The 23739-nt window shown below is 46.2% G+C and overlaps 1 protein-coding gene across 3 annotated transcripts; it reads right to left on the bottom strand.

Moving 5' to 3' along the window:
* Positions 1-4219: 4219 nt before the first annotated feature.
* LOC113424440 (uncharacterized) lies at positions 4220-22983 on the bottom strand. 3 transcript variants are annotated; one of them, XM_026686130.2, is made up of 5 exons: positions 22786-22983; positions 21799-22200; positions 19540-20406; positions 15040-15169; positions 4220-11284 (listed from the first exon to the last, which is right to left on the bottom strand). In XM_026686130.2, exons 3-5 carry the CDS (start codon positions 20254-20256, stop codon positions 9852-9854), a joined length of 2280 nt encoding a protein of 759 aa, XP_026541915.2. In that variant the 5' UTR covers positions 20257-20406; positions 21799-22200; positions 22786-22983; the 3' UTR covers positions 4220-9851. The 3 variants fall into 3 exon arrangements, with proteins under 3 accessions (XP_026541915.2, XP_087809083.1, XP_087809084.1); XM_087952957.1 differs by having other exon boundaries at positions 19540-20402; positions 22786-22917; XM_087952958.1 differs by lacking the exon at positions 21799-22200 and having other exon boundaries at positions 22786-22940.
* Positions 22984-23739: the final 756 nt, after the last annotated feature.

The following is a 23739-nucleotide window of genomic DNA, read 5'->3' as shown; positions in this document are numbered from 1 at the left end:
AGAGAGGAGGTAGCAGAAAGAATGGAAGAAAAGATAGAATGGACAAACCAGCAAACAAAACAAGAAGATGAGAAGAAGACGATAAAGACAATAATGAGAGATGAAATAAACCAAGAAATGGAATCAGATAACCTGGAAGATATTTTTGAAAGGGAGATTGGAGTTTGGGTGGATACTCTGGAGACCTGGCAGCTTAGGAGGATAGAGGTGGGAGAAATATTCAGTCTCAATGGTGAAGAAACAGATGTTGATAGAGACAAAGTTCCAAGAGAGGAATATGGGAGGCAAGCCAAAAAACGAATCAGAATTGAAGTACTAAAACAGATGAGAGATGATGGATAGAAAGGGATTTTATATATATTCTTAGGTTCTGTCAGGTTAATGATGATTTAATAGCAAACCAGCTGTCGTAAGTTTGTAATGTTGTAATACTGTAATATTGTAATGATGATGTAAGCAATGAATCAGCAGGGTTATTTGACTGCTACCACTTTAAGAGGCTGTAATATTAGAGATCCTGTGTGGGCGTATCTCTCTCTCTCTCTTTCTCTCCATGTGTGCTTCCGTGGTGTAGCTGATTACCGATTGTTTGTTCAAGGCCTGTATCAAAGTACTTGTATGTTTATATGCTTTTGTAGGGATAAAACCACTATATGTAAATACAAACCTGTGTGTTGTATTTGCTCCTGGGTTGTGTCACCTAGTCACACTGTGTGCACTCTGACATGTTCAAATAACAGGAAGACTGGTACTTGAATGGCGTATTGTGACTTTGAACAACCAAATAATGAAGGGCTATGTCTTAATATAAACATGTATTAATACCAGGATTAGCAATGGTGACCTGGTTAGAAGCTAGAATAGACGTAGAGATAAGAAATAGGGGGAATATTAGCAGATATAATATTTATATAAAAGAATGTAAGTAATAAAAAGGATATTAACATGTATGCTTATATCATTGGCTTTAAAATGGAACATTGAAATATTGAATTACTAAAAAAAACCTCATGTATCAATACTAGGATTATATGTTTGATTAATATAACAACTATTATAATTATCATTATTGATGTTTGTATCAAAATGAATTATACCCGGGGCCACACTGTTTATGTATTGATATTGATATATACTTAAAAATAAAAAATCTAATAAAACTTGTGTGTGGGGGGGGGAATCAACCCATGGGCCACCGAGCCCTATTTGCTTCTGATAATAATTATCTGTCCTGGACTGAGTCACTTTGACAATGCCAAATGATTTAGGGCAGGGGTAGGGAAACTTGGCTCTTTTATCACTTATGGACTTCAACTCCCAGAATTCCTGAGTGAGCCATAAAAGGTTCCCCATCCCTGGCCTACTGGTTTTTCAGTTGTGGGGGAAATCAATTTTTGACTTGAATGAGACTGTTTAATGTTGTGACTCGGAGGTTTGAGCCTGCTCTGTTAGAAGACACAGGCTCGAGTAATGAGGAAGAGGAGGATTTGGCCTTGAGGTTTGAGCCTGCTTGGCTGGGAGACACAGACGTGAGTCAGGAGGAAGAGGAGGATTTGGCTCTGAGGTTTGAGCCTGCTTTGCTGGAAGATTCGGAATCATCTTCCTCCCAGGACCTTCCTCCCTGATTGTGCCTCAGGTGTCGGCAGATAATCAGGAGAGAGTGCCGGAGTCCTTGGCTGAGGATCAAGACGAGGAATGCTGGTTTGATGCAAGGCAAAGACACAGGCAGAAGCGTGAAATGCAATGTAAAAGGAAAGGTCAAATCAGGGACTGACTTGAGAGACTGACACGCCCCTCAGGAAATAAGAGGGCGTGTTAGCTCTGAATCCTCGTTCGGGACAATTTGTTTATTTGGGATTGTAGCTTTGACAAATTCTCTGTGCGGCGTTTGCCTTTGATTTATAGTCTTGTTTTTGTTATCGGACTTAGCAGGCAGCTTTTGGAAGACTGCCAAGGACTTCTCCAGCCAAAGGAATTTAACTCTGTCGTTCCTGGTCCTGTCTGTTTATATTCCTTTGGAAACTTGGACTCTCACCTCGTGGTCACAGGTGAGACAGAACAGTTTAATATACAAATGTCCTAATTTTTGACTTGAATGGGACTGTTTAATATACAAATGCCCTACATTTGTATATTAAACAGTCCCATTCAAGTCAAAAATTGATTTCCCCCACAACTGAAAAACCAGTAGGCCAGGGATGGGGAACCTTTTATGGCTCACTCAGGAATTCTGGGAGTTGAAGTCCATAAGTGATAAAAGAGCCAAGTTTCCCTACCCCTGATTTAGGGAAAGGGCTGTTGACATATCAGTTTACGCTGCGATCAAAAAAGATTGAGGAGGAACCCTCGCTTAAATCTGTGAGTCTGCCTTTGTTTTAAGGCAGTGGCTCCCAACCTTTTTGGTTCCAGGGGTTGGTTTCAGAAAGCCAAAACCAAACTATCTTAAAGCTAACTGTGAGAATATGAACCCAACTAACCTGGCATGTTGCAGTTTAGCCTCTCACCTAGTTAGTGTAATTGTCAGCTCTGAAGCGAACCTGGCTGGGACCATTTTGGAGGCTTCAGGATTGCCACAATGCAAAGATGCGATAGGGAGGGGAAGCATAGTTAGATGGTGGGTTGTTGCTTTTTTTGTAGCCAAAACAAGTTTCCTGTGGGAACCAAGGACATTCCAACAGGTGACTGCTGAGAGGAGGAGTCTGGTTACCAGGCGACCAGCCAGCACCTTGATTGAGCAATGTGACTGTGCGGGGAAAGGGAGAACTTCTGTTTAATCAGGTGAAAATCGCGGGAACTTTCAGAGTCAGTTTTCACCAGTTTGTGCCGATACGATGTCTCCAATAAAATTGTTCTTGGAGGAATATGGCTGCCTCCCAAGTTCTGCTTGCTATGGAGTTATTATTTGGGACCCTAACAGTAATATTGAAACTAGCACCTGCATCAAACCCATCTTACCTCAGGATTCAGTCAAATTCCACCTTAAATCTTCGTTTTATCAAGGAAGATATTAATCTTAAGGTTTTAATCTCTCCATCATCATAAGTCTTCACCCTCCATTAAGCCATGGGTCGTCCAGATGGGATGTTTTGAACTGGGATAAGAGGGAAAGCGTCACTTCCACAACAGAGCATCTAAAAGTAATTCGGGACCACCTCAGCCGAGACTGGTGAGATCAGTGAAGGCAGGAAGGCATCTCCATTAAAAAGGGAGGGGGCAGCTTTGTGGGGAGGAGGTGCAGCTTTTGCATGGATGAGATGCATGGTTACCGTCTGATTTCTCTTGCATCTTGAACTCCAAGGAGATTAGTCCCTTCCCCCCACCCACCAACCTCCAGGTTCCACGTACTTTCTCCTCTTCAACCAGCACTTCATTCTTTGGTTAAGGATTTAATACAGATAACAGATCATCAGAGTTGGAAGGGACCTTGTAGGTCATCTAGTCCAACCCCCCACCCCCTGCCCAAGCAGTAGACCCTACACCATTTCTGACAGATGGCAGTCCAGTCTCTTCTTGAAAGCTTCCAGTGATAAAGCTCCCACAACTTCTGAAGGCGACTTCTGTTCCATTGGTTGATTGATCTGTCAGAAAAAAAATCTTATTTCTAGGTTGAATCTCTCATTGATCAGTTTCCATCCATTATTCCTTGTCTGGCCTTCAAGTGCTTTGGAAAACAGGTTAACCCCTTCCTCTCTGTGGCAGCCCCTCAAATATTGGAAGACTGCTATCCTGTCTCCCCTGGCCTTTCTCTTCAATAGACTAGCCAGGCCCAGTTCCTGCAATCGTTCATTGTATATTTTAGCCTCCAGTCCCCTCATCATCCTGGTTGCTCTTTCCTGCACTTGTTTTAGTCTCAACAGGAATAATGGATGGAAACAGAACAAGGAGAGATTTAACCTGGAAATAAGGAGAAACTTTCTGAACAATCAACCAATGGAACAGCTTTGCCTTCAGAAGTTGTGGGAGCTTCATTACTTGAGACTTTCAAGAAGAGATTGGACAGCCATCTTTCAGAAATGGTGTAGGGTCTCCTGCTTTTGGGGGGGGGTTGGACTAGATGACCTACAAGGTCCCTTCCAACTCTGATTATCTGTTACATCTTTGTTATAGTGTGGTGACCAAAAATCATGTTTCTGACACTGTTTTTTTTCCTCCCCGGAAGAACAGAAACATACTTCACAAATGAAAAGGTTATGTGTCAAAAACTACAAGCAGCATAAAGTAGATGGAACTGTGAACGACATTTTTATTTTGGAGACCTTTTAACCAGACAGAGCCAGATCCCTCTCTTTTAATAGGGGCGGTTACTACTTCCAAAATTAAGAGTAGCTTAATTGGAAGAGCAGAAATGTCTCCCTGCGCTTCCTAGTTGGGAGAAATCAAATCAAACTGGACTTCCAAGCTGCACATGGAACGTAACTGAATATCTCACTTTTAGACCATGTCTCTAGAATCTGTAAGGATTTTTTTTTTTTTGAACCAAGACTTTCTTCTTCCTCTGTTTTTTCTTTTTCTTTTTCAAAGTACCTAAGATTTGCTCCTTGGTCTGAACATTAAAAATATGATTTCTTATTTTTACCCAAACGCCCAGCAGAGATTGGAACTGTTCAGTGGGAAAACACTGGAAGTTAGTAGCTTCATGTTATGCTGCAGCCTGACCACAACTGAACCCAAAATGCCCGTTGGTAAGTGAGACAGTTGTTAAGTGAGATTTGTCCCACTTTATGACCCTTCTTGCCACAGTTGTTCAGCGAATCACTGCAGTTCAGCGAGTAACATGGTTGTTAAAAATGAATTTAGCTTCTCCTTTCCTTATCAGAAGGTGACCCCTCCAGACACCGCGGGGGTCATAATACAAGTGAGATAAAATTCAAATTGCCAAGCATCTGAATTTTGATTGTATGACCATGGGTATATATAATACAACGGTCGTGTGAAGAAACAGTCATAAGTCGCTTTTTTTCAGTGGTGTTGTAACTTCAAACGATCACTAAATGAACTGCTATACGTTGAGGACTACCTGCAACTGGCTGGTTTTCTACAATGGGCCAAGAAAAAAACAAAAACCAACCCCTGTTGTGGCTCAACAATATGTTGTGACTCCGATCAGAGAAGAACAGAGCTTCTGCAGATGTGTAGGTAGGCCAACATGCCAAGCTTGAACCACCTATGTCATGCCACTGTCGGAATCTGATTCGGAGGAGGAGGCTGAACAGCTGACAGGGAGTGGGAGTGTGGCTCCATTGGCTGTGGAAGAAACTAGGGGAGGGCACAGCCCGGCTGGGCAGAACAGGGCAGAGGGGGAATTTGGAGGAAGATCCAGGCCCACCCCCTCTTCATCCTAGGGCATGTAGGGAGGAATGGTGAAGGGAGCAACATGAGTTGCGTGGCTTATGGGGGGAGGAAAGGGCCCTGATTCCCTTCATTATCAGGGTTCCTGGCGTCTTCCCAACTGTGTGTGTTTTGCTGGCCTTTCAAGCCTGCAATTCCTTCTCCTGCCCTGTAGTTAATTACTGCAGTGTGGTTTGTGTGGATTTTTAGTCAGTTTGTATGTACTTTGTGTTCTGACTGAATTTCCTCCATTTAATGACTGTTTTTGAGAGAGCTTTTTCTCCAGCCGAAGGTACCCTGGACTTTGGGGGCAAAGTTGGAGGTATTAGAGGGACTCTTCTTACTTATTTGACTGTGTTGCCTTTGTGCCATGCCCCGGGTCATTACAGTTATCTATTCCTGCACTTATGACCAATATTGGGACTGGAGCAGTCATTAAGTGAGGCATGAATGCACCCGATTTTACGACCTTTTTTTTTTTTTTTCAACATTCATCAAGCTAATCGCCGACAATTGTTAAGCAAATCCTCTTGACTTTGCTTGTTGGAAGCCGACACAATTGGTTGGCAAGTGCGATCGTGTGACGGCGAGACACTGCAGCGGTTGGAAATGTGAGTCAACTGCCAATACCATCCAAATTGTGGTCACACGCCCACATGTGGGGCGGTCATAACTTTGTGGACTGGTTGTAACTCCCATTTTTCAGGGCCAACGTATTATCAAACCCTAGTTAAATAGCAGTAACTCAGATACTGCCTTTATGACCAAACCCAAAAAACCCCCAAACAATTCTGGTAGTCCTCAACTTACAACAGTTCATTTAGGGACTGTTAGGAATGAAAATAACCTAACAGGTATTTGGGTTAGAAATATATAAACCAGGATAGACATTTTAATACTGTCTCTTTAAGAGCATGCTAAAAACTGCAATTGGGTGTGGTTACTCAAACGGCCATAAGATGGAGCCAGAAACCGGGGTTGTTTTAGTCTTAGTCTTAATCTCAGAAGAGAGTATGCCTCAGTCTTAATCTCAGAAGAGAGTATGCCTCAGTCTCTGTTTCCTTCTGTTGGAAAGTATTACCGTTCCTCCATTTCTTCTAATTGACTGATATTCCTGGATTTAATGTAAGTCTGATACTGAGCTGTTTTTTGACACTGGACTTTGATATTTGGATTATCCCTGGATTGAAAACTGACTGATTTTACCTGTGAATGACTTTGGATTGCTTATTTTGGACTTTGCTTAAACCTTTCTGGAAGTAAAAACCTACATTTACTGTACAGTGTATCTGTGTGCTCTGCGTGTATTATTCCTACACTACTCTTCATACGTCTCCCTGTATGCGCTCATTCTCCTAACGGGGAATTACCTCAACAGGGACCATTCAAAGTAACAACGGCCCTGAAAAAAGGGACCTTTTTCACAGTTATGACCTTTGCAGCAACACTCCCCCCCCATGATTACGTGATGAACATTCAGATGCTTGGCCACTGGCTCATATATACGACGGTGGCTGTGTCCCAGGCAGTGACGAGATTCAAATTGTTTTACCACCAGTTTGGTGGGCGTGCTTTGCCTAACCCACAGGCGCAGCTTTCCTCACACCAGCTGAGGCCTGCAGTGCCAATCAGCTGAAAGGATAAAGAAGAAAAAAGCGCAGGAACAGGTGGGAAGGCCGATCCTGCACTTTTCTCTCCTTTTTCCTCTCAGGATTTTTTCCCCTCGTCTCAGCTGATTGTCGGCTTTTTTTTTTACTACCAGTTTGGCTGAACCGGGCCAAACCGGTAGCATACCACCACTGGTCCCAGGCCTCTTTTGCGACCTTTGGAGTCAATGGGGAAACTGGGATTCACTTAACAACCAGGTTACTAACGAATCAACTGCAGGGATTCACTTAACAACTGAGGCGAGAAAGTTCGTAAAATGGGGCAAAACTCGCTTAACTAATTTCTCACTTCACCACAGAAGTTTGTGGTCTAACTGCACTCACATCATCCTCATAAAACAGACCGCATTTGATTATACTGACAGTCTTTGACTTACAACCCACTCATTGAGTGACGGTCCCAAGTTGCAATGGCATTGAAGTGATTTATGACTGGTCCTCACTCTTACGCAGGTAGTCCTCGACTTAACGGCAGCCATTGAGCCCCACCCCCCCAAATGCATGTTGCTAAGGGAGACGTTTGTTAAAGGGAGACTTGGCGTATTTTACGAGTTTTTTTGCCGCAGCCATGAAGCGAACCGCTTAACGTTCAATTAGTGACACGGTTGTTAAGTGAATCTGGCTTCCCTGTGGACTTGGCTTGTCAGGAGATCGCAAAAGGGGATCGCATGATCCCCCAGGACGCTGCGACCATCATAAATAGGCGTCAATTGTCAAGCATCCCAATGGAGATCATGCGACAATGGTCATAAGAGTGAAAAATGGCCATAAGTGCCTTTTTTTCAGGGCCGTTGTAACTTTGAACGGTCACTAAGCGAACCTGTTGTAACTTGAGGACCAAATGTAACTCAGGCAGCATTCCCACATCCACATGGTCCAAGTTCAGGCACTTAGTGACCAGCATGTATTTATGATGGTTGCAGCATCCCAGGATCACGTGACGGCCTTTCTTTACTTTCTTAGCAAAGTCAATGGAGGAAGCCAGACTCGCTTAAGGACCATTTGATTCGCTTTTAACAACTGCAGTGATTTTGCTTAAACAACCCGAGCCAAAAAAAAAAAGAGGGTCATAAAATCAGCTACGGTACACTTAGCGGTGGTCTCGCTTAGCAACGGGAATTCTGGTCCCAATTGTGGCCGTAAGTCAAGGACTACCTGTATGTAGGGGTGGGATTCAACCAGTTCAGACTGGTTTGGGCGAACCAGATGTTAAAAGTTACAGCTGGTTCACCAAACCGGTGTTTCAAACGACCGGCTGGCCCCTCCCCTCCAGCAAGTGGCCCGTTTTCGATGGGGATAAGTGCAGGGTCGGCGTGGAGGCTCTGGGAGGTAGAAAAAAACGGGCCTTCTGGGATCTGGAAATGGGCCTGTTTCCGGCTTCCGGGGGGCCTCCAGAGGCCGGGGTGGCTGTTTTCGCCCTCCCGGAGGCCTGGGGGAGGCCTCTGGACCCTTGGGAGAGTGAAAATGGCCACCCCCGAGCTCTAGAGACTCACCAGAAGCCGAAAACAGGAAGATCTGGTAGGCCTCACCCACCTTAGCCATACCCACCGGGCAGAGAACCAGTTGCTGGGATTTTTGACTCCCACCCCTGCCTGTATGCCAATGCGCTCAATCATATAACAGGCTCCAGTCCCTACTACTGACCACGGTCAAATGTAAAGAGCTTGAATCTTTGGGTCTGTTAGTCATAGAAACCTTCTCTTTCTTAGTAGAAACCATTTCGGGAAAAATCTATGGAGATTCTCAGTCACCCCAAGGTTATGGTTGTCCCAAAGGTGCTTTATTTTCAAGAGGCAACTGGACTTTCTGGTTTTTCTTTCGAAGACATTTCGCTTCTCATCCAAGAACCTTCTTCAGCTCTGACGTCCATTCCCCACCATCCAGTCAGAGCTGAAGAAGCTTCTCGGATGAGAAGCGAAACGTCTTTCAAAAAAAACCCAGAAAGTCCAATTGCCTCTTGGAAAAAAAAAAAAAAACACCTTCGGGACATTCCTGAAATACCTCCAGTTCCTCTTCATCCTTTTCTCTGAAGAACCAGAGCTACAGACAGGTCTGTAAGTCAGCCAAATCAATATTTCTAAATTTTCTAAAATCGAAGCCCTTAATTTTTTGGAGGGCGGGGGGAAACGGGGGAATGTGTGTGTGGGGGGGAATAGAACCCCGAATAATTCTGTAATTAAATTTAGTTATTAAGTCTTAAGATGATGAACCTGTGTATACCCGCTCCTTTTAATATTTCTTCTCCTTGGAAAATATGACAGCCCTGGAAACCTCCACTTGTAAAGAAGGACTTCTATTTTGTTTTGAGAACACGAGCGTGGCTGCCATTTTGCTTCCCATAAACTAGAATTTCTTCCTCCCAAGCGGAATTTCCTCATCTAGTTCTTATAGGTTCTCCAACTATAAAAAGCGGATCTTAGATCTCAAAAAAAATAAAATAAGTAAAATGGATGTCCTTCTTTACCGTAGACGTTTTCATTCTATTCCACACCTGGCAGATTCTCTCTTTCTGGAAAAAGAGAAAAAAATTCCCTCAGCCCTGCATGGCAGATCCAAAGTGGACAGAAGGTGTGACAATCTGTCTACCCCTTTGATCACCTTTTCCAGGCATCGCACCATCAGCATCTCCCCAAATCTCCTGTATTTTGGTCTGGATAGATTGGTGGACACCCACACACCCCTGCCAGTTTGTTGTAACATCAGTGTTCAGAAAGGAAACCTTTTGTTTGTGCAAAATTGCTGAAAATGTACCCCTTCCAGTGAAGAGGTGGAACTGCCGGCGAAATACCGAAGAACCAATGTCTCCCTCAGAAAAGGAAGATCCCACTGAGAATCCACAGAGATCTGAGGGAGATCTCAGGAATTCCCTTCTGTGTGGATTCGCTGATGACTAATGAGGTTTGAGCTCTGAGTAAAGCTTTTCCCACAATCCAGACACCGGTACGGCTTCTCTCCGGTGTGAGTCCTCTCGTGTGCCACCAAGCTGGAACTGCCCCGGAAACTTTTCCCGCAGACAGAGCACTGGAACGGTTTCTCCCCGGTATGGATTCTCTGGTGAGTAATGAGGTGGGATTTGTAACTGAAGCTTCTCTCGCACACCATGCACTGGAATGGCTTTTCCCCCGTGTGAATCCTCCGGTGCGCGCTGAGGCGCGAGCTGACACTAAAGCTTTTCCCACACTCCCCGCACTGGTACGGTTTCTCACCTGTGTGGATTCTCTCATGGCTCACCACCTCAGAGCTGCGGAGAAAACTCTTCCCGCAAAAGGAGCAGCGAAAGGGTTTCTCGCCTGTGTGCGCCCTCTCATGGGCCAGGAGATCGGAGCTCTCGCTGAACGTTTTCCCACAATCCAAGCAGACAAAAGGTCTTTCTCCGGTGTGGCTCCTTTGGTGCTTCCGGAGACGGGAGCTGACGCTGAAAGTCTTCCCGCACTCGGTGCACTCGTATGGCTTTTCCCCCGTGTGGATTCTCTGGTGGCTGTTGAGGTACGAGCTCTGGCTGAAGCTTTTCCCGCACTCCAAGCACTTGTAAGGTTTCTCTCCCGTGTGGATCCGGTGATGGGTAATGAGGTTGGAGATGTCGCTGAAGCTTTTCTCGCACACCGAGCACTGGTACGGCTTATCTCCTGTGTGGATTCGCTGGTGGCTCACGAGGCCCGAATTGCGGCGGAAACTTTTGCTGCAGTACAGACATTTGTAGGGTTTCTCTCCCGTGTGCGTCCGCTCGTGAGCGATCAGGCCGGACTTCACGCTGAAACTCTTCGCACAATGGGAACACTTGTAGGGCTTCTCGCCTGTGTGGGTTCTCCGGTGGGCGATGAGGCTGGAGCTGACGCTGAAGCTTCGCCCACACTCCGAACATGTGTAAGGTTTCTCACCCGTGTGGGTTCTCTCGTGGACGATCAGGCGCGAACGAAGGCTGAAACACTTTCCGCACACCGAGCATTTGTGGACTTTCCCCCTGGTGTGGTCGGAACCCTGGCTGAAAGTTTCTTTGCATAGAATGATCTTGACAGCCGGTTCGTCGGCGTTGTCTTTCTTTTCTGTCGGGGTGACGCCGAGATTTTGGTAACCCTCCACCAAAGAAATGGAGTTTTGAACCCTCTTCCTTGGAGGTTTTCTCAAGCCAGCGTGCTCTGGCTTTGGCTGGCTTTCAGAGATGGCTCCTTGCTGATCTGAAATTGGGACGGAGTCCGTGGTGCTTCCCTCAGATGACCTGGGCAGCAGCTCTGCTTCACTCTTTGCCAGCTGGGGAATCTCAGCGTCATTTTTACTTGTGCAGCGATCATCTAAAAGAAACCGAAACGAATGGGGACAACGTTAGTCTAAAATGGTTCTGGGTTTGTTTAGAGGTGTGTTCTTTAAAATCAAAGGGGCAAATGAAGAAATAGCAACAGCACTTGCATTAATACCTCATAGTGCTTTACAGCACATTCTGAGCCAGGGGTCCCCAAATGTGGCCATTTTAAGACTTGCGGACTTCAACTCCCAGAATTCTCCAGCCAGCTATGCTGGCTGGAGAATTCTGGGAGTTGAAGTCCGCAAGTCTTAAAATGGCCACGTTTGGAGACCTCTGCTCTGAACTGTTTACCATGTCAGCCTATCACCCTCAACAATCTGGCTCATTTCACCGACCTCGGAAGGAGGGAAAGCTGAGTCAACCTTGAGCCGGTCAGGATCAAACTCCTGCAATCCTGCATTCTAACCACTGCCCCACCGGGGCTCCCTGAATCAAGTCAGCAAAATCATATATCATTGTTAAAATCATTTCAAAACTGCCAAACATCCTTTCAGTTCGTAGAATAATCTGAGCCTCCATCTCCAGCGATTTGGTCCATAGGTCTTCTAAGATGGATGGATTGATTCCCCAGCAGTAATTCTGGGAAAGGTGGAAGGAAAGAGAAGAAAAGGGAGGGCGGGAGAGGGGGGACTGGCAGCGAAAGGGATGCGTTCAATTACAAGGGTGATGGTGACACCAGTTATCATTGACAATGTGAATAATAATAATAATAATAATAATAATAATAATAATAATAATAATAATAATAATAATAAATGATGATGATGATGATGTCAACTGTCAGGATTCCGGCAGTTACCCCATTTAAATCATGAGTCTCGAGCCAAACTTCCAAAACTTCAAAAGGATTTATTGGGAGTTAACATCTCCAACACTGCCTGGGTGTAGCTGACTCTGAGGCACATCATTAATTATCACCCTTGACCGTGGTTTTCCCCCACCTCCTGGGCGTATCGTAATTCATATTCTCCAATGGGACACATTCATAGCCCAGGGTCATCTATCGTGTTCTCCAATTAGAATTTTGTGCGGCAGAAACTTCAGTCACTAAGTTACGATATTTGAAAACATTTATGGAATGCAAGCTGCTGCACTGTTCTCCCCCGTCCCTTTCTGTTGGCAAGTCTAAAAAGACCATAGAAATATTTTATGAGTTGACATCAACATTAAACCTCTTTTTTTTTTTTTAGGGAGACACTTTTCTTGCAATTATGGTTGGCTAATTATGGGCCATCAGGTTGGTGTCGACAACAATCACGCAGAAGGATTCCCTCCATGATCTTCTCGCTCAACCTGATCCTTCAGGCTCTTCCGATGGTTCCCTGGTCACCACTGCAACCGAGCCCATCCTGCTTGGTGCTGGTCATCCCCCTCTTCTCTTCCCTTCCACCTTCCCAGGCTTAGGGGGTTTCTGAACAGAGCGAGGCCTTCATATCCCGTGTCCGGAGTAGGATAATTTGAACCCGGTCCTTTGTGCCTCCAATGAGAACTCCGTCTAGAATTGTCTAGGGAGATTCTCCGTCCTCCAGGTTATCCCAAAGGTGCTTTTTTTTCAGGAGACAACTGGACTTTCTGGTTTTTCTTTGAAGGCCTTTCACTTCTCATCCAAGAAGCTTCTTCAGCTCTGACTGGATGGTGGGGAATGGAAGGATGTATACTCCTTGGAGACGGCTGGTCATTTGCATTCTTTTTAGCCTGTCGTTGAGGTCGCCTGGAGGTTTATCTGTGTCCTCAGGGTCCCCTGAGTGGTGCAAATGGCTGTGGAGGCTTCTTGGAACTATTGAAAGGACTGTGTTGTAGAGTGGAGATAGATGATGTCGCATCCCAACCCCTCTATTGAGAAAGGGTTGTTCTGTTTTGACATAGATGGCCTCTTTGACCCCTCTTTCAAACCAGTGGTCCTCTCTGTCCTAAATATGGACTTTGTTGTCTTCAAAAGAGTGCCTTTGTCTTTTAAATGCAGATGGACTGCTGAATCTAGTGCTGATGTGTTTGTTTAAGAGTGGGAGGGATACGACATCATCTGTCTCCAGTCTACAACACAGTCCTCTCAACAGTTCCAAGAAGGCTCCCCAGCCATTTGCACCACTCAGGGGACCCTGAGGACACAGATAAACCTCCAGGTGGCCTCGACAACTCTCTAAAAGGATGCAAATAACCAGCTGTCCTGCATGGAGTAGAAATCCTCCCATTCCCCACCATTTAGTCAGAGCTAAAGAAGCTTCTTGGCTGAGAAGTGAAAGGTCTTCAAAGAAAAACCAGAAATAATAATACTAATAATAATAATAATAATAACAACAACAACAACAACCTTTATTGTCATTGTACATATATACAACAAAATTGATTTTGCTCCTGCTATCCGTAACACAAATATCATACAACATAAATAATATGGAAAATGGTATACAAGTAATCAGGGAGAAACCAGTCATACGTATATGTATGCATGAAGTGACTGTGTCAGCCTTCAAGATCTTCTACTATTGCTTTGCATCTTTCGGCTGCCATAAGTAACGGGGGGAGGAGGGGGGGACAAGTTGGGAAGAGAGCTGGAAGTGGTATAAACTAGCATTGTATAAAATGAGGAGGGGGGAGAGTGCATTCTTGCTTAGGTTTCTATTCCTTGCTTAGCTTTCTCTCCTCTGCGCAGCTGCAAACCTTTATCAAAGTATGCCAAGGTCAACGGACAGAAGCCTCATCACCACCTGAAGATGTCCACATGATGATATTCACAACTTTTAATTGGAAGACTCATTTGAACTATTGGGGGTGGGAACGTTTCCATCACTTTGTATATGTGATTTACGCGCCTATTTCCTGAGATTCAGAATCTTCGTGTTGCTACCACTTCATTTCCAGTAAAAGACATCTTTTCTCTAATTAAAAGAGTCTAAGTATTTCTTTCTTGGATTTTGAATGGAGCGCCAGCTGACAGACTGTAGTTGTATTTACGAGTCTGACAGCCCATGGATAAAAGCTGTTTTTAAACCTGTTTGTCTGGCTGGCTATACTTCTGTATCTTCCGCCCGATGGTAAAAGTGAGAAGACACTGACCAGGATATGAATCGTCCCTAAGTACCTTCCTTACCCTGATGAAACAACAAGACCTTGGCGATGTCCAGTTGTCTCTTTGAAAAAAAAAAGCATCTTTGGGTCTGTCTAGAATTCTTCGGCTTACTCTATTTCCTTTCTGCCTTGTGAGGCCTTTGCTTACTCCCAAAGCTCACCTTTAATTGAATTGGACTATTGTTAATTGGCATGAGTTCTCCAGGCTCAAGAGGAAGATATTCCCAGCCTCAATGAATAAAATGGAATTTGGATGCAGGAGAATCTCTTACCAGGAGGTTCCGAGATAAAGCGATGCACTTCGCAGAAACTTTGAATGTCACATGAGTTGTGTCTCATGTAGAGTTGTAATTGCAGGAATGTTCCAATCTCGGATGGCAAACCTCAGATTAAAGAATGTTTCCAAGCAAATACAACTCAGGCAAACAAAGTCACTAATCTAAAGGAGGATTAGAGAGAGGAAGTAAACATATGTTAGACTTTAACTAGAGATAATTAATTGTATGGATTACTGTACTAAACAGTAACCAAAGTTAAGCAGTAACCAAAGTTAACCAGTGGTGGAGGATAATTAAAAATGTGTATAAATGCAAGACTAGACTCCAATAAAGATCGTCATGATTCAGTTGATCATGATCAAACAACTCGACTGCCTCGTCATTACAACAGTCTCACCTAAAGATGAGTCCTCCAGAGGCTGCTCCTGTTTAACCTCCAAACACAGTGGGCTCGGCACAGTGTCTGACAAGGTTTGGTCACTGGCCTTTGGGGAGCTCGCTCCCGTCTCCTCAAGTGACTCAGGCACCTGGAAAAGCAGGGAAAAGCCCATTCAAGGATGAGAAGAACAGACTGGAAGAGTTCCATAATTGTGATAGATTACATTTTTTCCCCCCTTGACTTAAAAATCATCGAGAGCGGTATTTCTCCAACTTGGCAATGTTTAAGATAGGCGGACTTCAACTCCCAGATGTCAGCTTGGGAAGCCATTTTTCTTTTGGAGCTTCTAGGCCGCCACTTTTAGTGCCTGGAAATTTGGGAGGTTTTTGTTTTTTTTAAAAAAAAGAGCAGTGGATGATTAGCCATAACAACATTCTTTCTTGGAGAGTCAAGGACTTTTCACCCTGCACCTGGAGGGGAGTGACTGGGGATAGACTCCAGATGGGACGAAGACATGATTGGGCCATGGGATGGACTGTGTTGTGGTTTGCAGGAGGCAGGTACAGACAGCTGAGGTCTCAGAGAGCGAGGACTCGGATGAGGGGCCTGCGTGTGATGCAGGCATGGGGACAGGACCGTCAGGGAGTGGAATGCTGCCTTTGGAGATTGTGGAGGCTGGCAGCAGTGATGAAGAGGACCCAGAGGAGCCTGTGCCCAGTGCGCGCAGGGCTGCTGCAAGGAAAGAGCAGCTGCTGCAGCACGGGCGACTCAGGAGTAAGGCTGCAAGGTAATGGCCCCTCCCTTAAGAGGTAAAAGCCAGCTGAGAAACCGGAGTTCTTTGCAGGAAGCAAAGAAGTTTTTGCACTCAAGCCTTGCGGATGTTCGGAATATCTTAGTTTGTGTTTGGAGACTCTTGGTGTTTGAAATATTTCTTGGCAACTTTGTCTAGTGTTCTTGGCAGCCTTGCACAACCTTGGCAAGGCTCGTTCTTATCAGAGACAATTAGTCGGAAACAGCCTAACCGTGAAGGAACGGAATTCGTAAAGAATCATTAAAAGGTTTGGCTGTTACTTTCGTTTGGTGTTTGTTTCCTTGGAACGAGGTTTGGGTCAGAACAGACTGATGAAGGCAAGGGATGGATCTTTGATTTTTCTTTTGAGAAGGGAACACCTGGAACTTTCAGATTCGGGTTTTCCCAGATGTGCCAATATGACACCTCTAATAAAATGGAACTTTGAGAAGATGATTGTCTCAAGAGTTGTCTGTTTTGGAGCAGTGGTTGCCAACCAGTGGGCTGGGGACCACTGGTGGCCCGCGAGAAAATTTTGGTGGTCCGCAGAGAAATGTCACCCCCAAAGCAATTAATCCTGGCTGCGCGGGAACACAAGGCTGCATCGCCCACATGGCTCGCTGGAACACAAGGCTTGCGTCACTTGCATTGAGAACATGAGGTAGTGAGGGGAGGGGGGAAAGGGAGGAGAGGGGGGACTTGCCCCATTCGCCCCAGGTGCCTCTCCTGACTGCTTTTTTCCGCTTCTTTCTTCTGCTTTTGGCTGCATGCAAGGAAAACAGCAAAAGTCTTTCTTTCTCTCCCCCAAACTCTGCCAAAAATGAGTCTTTGGGACTCTGTAAGGCATCCTGCTCCAAGAGGCTGCGCCGGTGCGACAAATCTCACAAAGACTCATTTCTGGAAGAGTTTGGGGAAAGAGAAAGAAAGACTTCTGCTGCTGCTGCTGCTGTTTTCCTTGCATGAAGCCAAAAGTCTCTCTCTGTCTCCCCGAGAACGGAGCTGGAGACAGTATCCTGCGATCCCAAATAAAGAATGATCGATCGGTAGGACAACGGGGTGGGGGATTTTCCTGCAGACTTTCTGGGGAGATTTTCCCAGGGTCTCTAGTCCGCAGGATTTAAAATTATAAGTTTGGTGGTCCCTGAGGTCCAAAAGGTTGGCTGACCCGTTTTGGAGGTTGTTGCTTGGAACGCTGACACCAGAATTCCTCAGCCAACAGGCTGGCTGGGGAATTCTGGGAGTTGAAGTCCAGGTCTTAATGTTGCCAATCTTAAAAAAAAAACCACTGATCTAGAGAAATAAGTAGTCCTTGACACATGACTACCACTGGGACCAGAAATATATTGTTAAGACATACAGTTGTTAAGCGAGGCAACGTGCGCCCAATTTTATGACCTTTTTACCACAGTCGTTTAAGCGAATCACCATGGCTGCTGAACAAGACACCAGGTGATTATGCTTGGCAACCTTTCCAATTGCTGGCTTCCCCATGGACTTCGTTGGAAATTGGCTGGGAAGGCCCCAAACGGCGACCACATGACCAGGGGATGATGCAACCTTTCCAAATGCCGGCCAGTGGACAAGTGCCCGAATCACAGTCGTATGACTACGGGGACACTGGGACGATTGTAAGCACGTGGCCAAGGTAAGTCACTTTTTTTGAGTGCTGTTGTAACTTTGAATGGTCATTAAATGAATAAGTCAAGGACTGCCGGTACTCAGCAGGTTAGATAAACAGAGGACAAGTTTAAGTTTCTTGGATTCCCTCTTCAGGATTACGGAATGATGAGTTTTACCTTAATTTTTTGACCTTCTCAGTTATTACAAGATCCGTTAAATGAGGGGCAGGAACTTGCTTTCTTCCTCTGCCCTCCGTATCGGGCAGAGTTCCCCAACCTTTCCGGGTTGGCGGCCCGGAGCAGGGGGAGGGGGGAAAAATGGGGATGAGTTTGCGGGTGTTCTGACCCAAACCTGTTTCCAAGAGAGCAAACACAAGACAAAGGCAGCAGCACAACCTTTTAATGTTTCATCGATGAATTCTGTTTCTTCACAGGAAAAAAGGCTCTTCCGACTAATTAGCTCCGACAAGAAGGAGCCTTGCCAAGTTTTTGCAAGGCTGCCAAAAACCAATAGATAAGAAATAGTTTGCAACACAAAGAGTCTTCAAATACCAACTGTAATGTCCACGAGGCTGAGTTTCAAAACGTCTTTGCTTCCTACAAAGAACGTTCGCTGCACAGCTGCCTTTTATCGTCTTGAAGGAGGGGCTATTACCTTGTAGCCTTACTCCCGAGTCACCCGCGCTATTGTCGCTGCTCTTTTCTCCTAGCAATCCTGCACGCACACGCACTTGGCACAGGCTCCTCGGGAACCTCCTCATCGCTACTGCCAGCCCCCACAATCTCTGAAGGCAGCAGTCCACTCCCTAATGGTCCTGAACCCTCATCTGAGTCCTCGCTCTCCTCAGCCGTCCGCACCTGCTGCCGGCTAATCACAACAGCGGGAGGGGCAGCCGCATGTGCATGTGAGTGGCCAAGACGTTTGTGCGAGTGGGGCGGCAACTGCCCACAATGCTCCATACCGGCCAGCCACTCAAGTGGCCTGGTGGCAATTAGGCCACAGCCTGCCTCGTAGTGGGCCGGGGCCCACAAGTTGGGGAATCCCTGGTGCAGTTCTTTCCTTGCGCATAATACCATTTATGTTGTTAAACGACCGCCATTCAACAGATTTGCAAATCTTGTTCTTATTGACTGAAGATCCAGATAAACACAACTGGACAACTGTTAAAAACTTCAGCGTGCAGAAGGTAAGGTTGATCAATTCAATTGCAATCTATTGGGAGGGAGGGGGGAGAGGGGAGAAACAGATCTGATTCGATACCCCCTTAAGGAGGAATCCTACCCCAAACTGTTTCAACCTTCAAAATGTTTTAAGCTTGGAACGCTTTGCACAAAGCTTAACCCCGAGGGCTGTGAAAATATTTACGGACCCCTCACATCCTGGACATAAACTGTTTCAACTCCTTCCCTCAAAACGACGCTACGGAGCGCTGCACACCAGAACAACTAGACATAAGGTGTTTTTTCCCAAATGCCATCACTCTGCTAAACAAAAATTTCCCTCAACACTGTCCAACTATTTACAAAGTGTGCACTACTATTACTATTAACCTTCTCATCACTCCTTATCGCCCATCCCCTCCCACTTGTGATTGTATGACTGTAACTTTGTCGCTTGTATCCTTAGGATTTATATTGTCTGTTTCCTAGTATGATTTGATTACTTCTTGTACCCTATGACTATTATTAAGTGTTGTACCTTATGATTCTTGACTCTTGATGAATGTATCTTTTCTTTTATGTACACTGAGAGCATTTGCACCAAAAAATTCCTTGTGTGTCCAATCACACTTGGCCAATAAAGAATTCTATTCTATTCTATTCTATTCTATTCTATTCTATTCTATTCTATTCTATTCTATTCTACTCTACTCTACTCTACTCTACTCTACTCCCACTCCACTCCCTCCACTCCACTCCCTCCCTCCATCCCTCCATTCCATTCCATCTTATGATTCTTGATAAATGTATCTTTTCTTTTTATGTACACTAGAGCATATGCATCAGACAATTCCTTGGGTATCTAGTCATACTTGGCCAATAAAGAATTCTATTCTATTCTAATTCTTCTTCTGCAGAACAAATCTATTCTACTGAAAAATCTATTACCTGCTGAGTCGGTCTCTCAACTTCTTGTTGGCTCAAGAGGAAGTTTTCAGCCAGAGTCACTGCCTGGGCACAGGTCTCAGGACAGCTATCTTTGACCCAGCCTTGGATTTCAAGGGGCAGGATGGCCAGGAACTGCTCCAGGATCAGCAGCTCCAGTATCTGCTCCTTGGTGTGCCTCTCCGGCTTCAGCCATCGGTGGCACAAGAACCAGAGGCGGCTGCAGGCCTCGCGGGGACCATCGACCTCTCGGTATAAGAACCGACGGAAATGCTGCCGCTGGACTTCGGTGCTGATCGCGTCCACCCGCAAGATGGCCGCCTTCACCTTCCCGTAGTCTCCAACCTCCTTGTCCTCAAATGCTCCTCCTTCGTTTTCGAGGCCTGGGATGAGCTGGGACATCCATTTTCCGGGGTGGGTGTTGACGGCCTTTTCAATGGAGGTCAGGAAGAAATCGTCCCAGCGTTGGGAAGCTGGGAACGGAGCATGCCCAGGTTGAGACGGAGACCTTCCCTCCATTCCTGAGGCATCTTTCCCATGTGATGTTTTCCCTTCATTTTTCAGCAGGCTAACGTGGTTGCTCATCCCAGTTCCTTCAGAAACATCTCCAGGACTTGGCACATTCTGTCCTTCCGCTTTCTCCTCCTGCTTTTCCACTGGACGATGATCCTGTTGATCCCGGGGGCTCATGAAGTCTTCCTCTTCCTCCTTGGAGGCCATTTCAAGTTCCTCCAGGCCAGAGTGACTTTGATTCAGCTCGGTTTTCTTCCTTCCCTTTCAATTCTTTGTATCTACTGGCTTTGGGTCCCAATTTGGTTGAAGTGAGAAAAGTCCAACCTTGGTCGGCTCGCAGCCACTCAAGAGATCTACCTGCCACAAGGACATCAAGGTCATTACATTGCGTTATTTAAAAGATCTGAGACAGAAGAACTATTATTGCCTGTTCTGACCCAGGCTTCGTAGACCGTAATCGCCCGCAAATTTATTTTAAAAACAAGACCTATTTTATTGCAACACTGGGAATTGTTTTCATTCCCAGCCGGAATTAATCTCAAACAAGTCCCCCCCAAGATAAGTACACACCTTTCAGCTCTGTGAATTGCTGCCAAAAAACAGAAGTATCAAATGAACTAGAAAAGAAACCAACCAAAGTACAAGAAAAACCCAACCAAAGTACAAAGAGCTTTAGGAATGAGTCTGAACTGATGGAACTACTTTGCTTCCTGCAAAGGTTTCGTCATCTTGGCCTGACTTTTATCCCTTATGGGAGGGGCAATCACTTCCTAGCCTTACTCCTGAGTTGCCCCTTTTGTCTCAGCTGCTCTTGCCTTCTAGCAGCTCTGTGCACACGCACACTGGGAACAGGCTCCCCTTGTTCCTCTGCCTCGCTGCTGCCAGACTCTGAAGACTCCAAAGGCCCAGATGGTCCTGGCCCCATCTCTGCATTAGACGCAGGACCCTCAACTGTGTCCTCTCCCAACTCCCTGACTGGTCCCCTTTCTTCCTCACTGTCCAATTCCACTGCTGTGTGCACTGGCTGCCGGCGAAACACAACACTGCCTTCTCCAATCTGGGTACCCTCTAGACTTCATTTCCCAGAATTCCCCAGGCAGTGTGGCTATTGCAGAGAATTATGGGAGTATACATACAGGTCTCAGCTGTGGCCATGCTGACTGGACACTGCCAAGGGATCCCAGAGTTCTCCAATCACAGCTGAGAACTTTGGGAGTGCATAATTCAGAATTCAGTTCCCAGAATTCTCCAGGTAGCATGGCCATTAATAGAAATTCTGAGACTCTGGACTTCGATTCCCAGAATTCTTCTGTCAGCGTGGCTGTTGCTGAGAATTTAGTGGGGGGGCTACAGATTTCTCTAGGCAAGTGTTATTCAAGCTTGGCAACTTTAAGAGATGTGAACTTATAGCCTGGAGGAATTCTGGGAGTTGGAAGTCCATATATCCGCCAGTTGCCAAGTTTGAAAAAATACTGCTGTAAATCGGAAGCACCTACTGGTACCTCTTTAAGCAGCTGCATTTGTTCCTGAGTTTGCACAGTGGCCTTTCAAACCCAAGAAAATGCATTTTTGACTTAAGGAGGCATCAGTAGCACCGCGAAACCTCGCTCACCTTGATGTACCTGTTGACACCTGCTCAACTCAAATGATATTTAATGCCATAGAAGTGCAGGCTTTACTGAGCTAAAATATATATAAGCTTGTCAAAATTATGTCCTTGTCCAGGTGTTGTAGCTTAGTCCCACCTACCTAGAGTAGAAGCCCATTGACCTCAATGGCGCTTACAGGAAAGAAGGAAGGAAGGAAGGAAGGAAGGAAGGAAGAAGGAAGGAAGGAAGGAAGGAAGGAAGGAGAAATCAGAGGAGAGGGGAAGGGAAGGAAGAAAGAAAGGAAGGGAAGGAAGGAAGGAAGGAAGGAAGGAAGGAAGGAAGGAAGGAAGGAAGGAAGGAAGGAAGGGAAATCAGAGGAGGGGGAAGGAAGAAAAGGAGAGGAAGGAAGGAAGGAAGAAAAGAAGGAAAGGAAGGAAGGAAGGAGAAATCAGAGGAGGAGGGGGAAGAAAAGAAGGAAAGGAAGGAAGGAAGGAGTGATATTCCTCAGGTGTGCAGGAGCCCTGTGTCCTGCTGTAACTCTATGCCTCCAGCAGAGAATCACCTATAGATAAAAACAAAAGGAAGAAGTTGCAGACACCCCCTTTGCAACAAAACGGGGGGGGGGGTTTGACTGAAAAGGGGGAGGGGCATTTTCAGGAGGCCAACATGCCAAGCCAAGCCACGTTTGTGGACAGACTTCGGCTTGTTCCTTGGCCTGACTCAAAGGGTATGACCAACGTTTCCCTCGGCTTGTGCTTCCATCCTTTGGCTGCCGCTTCCTCACGGGAGGTTTTTAAGAAGAGGCTGGACAGCCCCCCCCCGCCGTCTGAAAGGGTACTGTAGGGCTCTCCTGCTTGAGCCAAAGGGGTTGGACTAGAAGACCTCCAAGGGTCCCCCCCTCTCCAGCTCTCTAATTCTGATCGACTGGTTGTTGCGACCCGCGTAAGGACCTGTTCCTTATGGGTGGACGGACAGACGGAAGCCCCGCTTCGTGCAAGCGGAGGCGGGGGAGCTGCAAAGCCAAGAAGCGGGAAAGATTTTTCTCTGCAGCGAATCCGCCGCGCGCGGAACCGCCATCGGGATCCGGACAGAGATCGGGCGGGCTTGGCTTAGCCCCGACTTTGCATCCCTCCCTTCCAAAACTCACCTCTGCAGCAGGACCGAAACCCGGGTCTTGCAACGGGACAGGGGAGAAAGCAAAAACCCGGGACTGCAAAACCCACCAACCTCGGGTGTTTTTTTTTCCTTTTTTTTTCTTTCTCTCTTTCTTTCTCTCTCTCCCCCCCTCCCCTCCCCCCCTCCCTTTGCAACTCGCCCCTTTTTCCTCCCACTCCAGGAACAGGAAGGAACCCAACCGCCGCGCAAGTTTCTTCCCGGTCCTTCTGGCCGGCGCCAAACTCGACGGTTTTAACCCCTCGCGGGCCAGGGGGGCGGGGGGGGGGCGGAAAAAGGCGGGGGGAAGAACCCTTTGAATGGTTTCTTTGAAATGTCTTCAAAGAAAACAAGAAAGTCCAGTTCCCGCCTGAAAAAAAAAAAAAAAAAGCACCTTTGGGACAACCCATGACTTGGATGGACTGAGAATCTCTACAGACTTTTAGTGTACAATTTGGGATGAATGAATGAATGAATGAATGAATGAATTCTTTATGGGCCAAGTGTGATTAGACACCCAAGGAATTTGTCTTGGTGCAAATGCTCTCAGTGTACATAAAAAGAAAAGATACATTCGTCAAAAATCATAAGGTAGAATAGAATAGAATAGAATACTTTGTATTGGGCAAGTGTGATTGGACAGACAAGGAATTTGTCTTTGGTGCATATGCTCTCAGTGTACATAAAAAGAAAAGATACATTCACAGGCATGATATTCCCCTCAGAAAAAAAAATCGGGTCCGGCCAAAAGAGACCCCTCACCGCGTGCCAAGAAATCGCCCGCCCGCCTGCCGCGCGCTCCCGCCGCTCGCCCACCGCTGCGCGCGCCGCCGCCGCCTCGCCGCTGCACCGACCGCCGCTCGCACCGACCGCCCAACCGCTGCTCGCACCTACCGCCCAGCGCGCCTGCCGCTCGCCCGCCCTCGCACCGACCGCCGCCGCACCGACC

This window comes from Notechis scutatus, chromosome 2 (assembly GCF_049901735.1).
Source record: "Notechis scutatus isolate UNSWTSFEM ecotype Mainland chromosome 2, rNotScu1.2, whole genome shotgun sequence".
Classification (NCBI taxonomy): domain Eukaryota; kingdom Metazoa; phylum Chordata; class Lepidosauria; order Squamata; family Elapidae; genus Notechis; species Notechis scutatus.
This window is presented reverse-complemented; position numbering and strand designations above follow the sequence as displayed.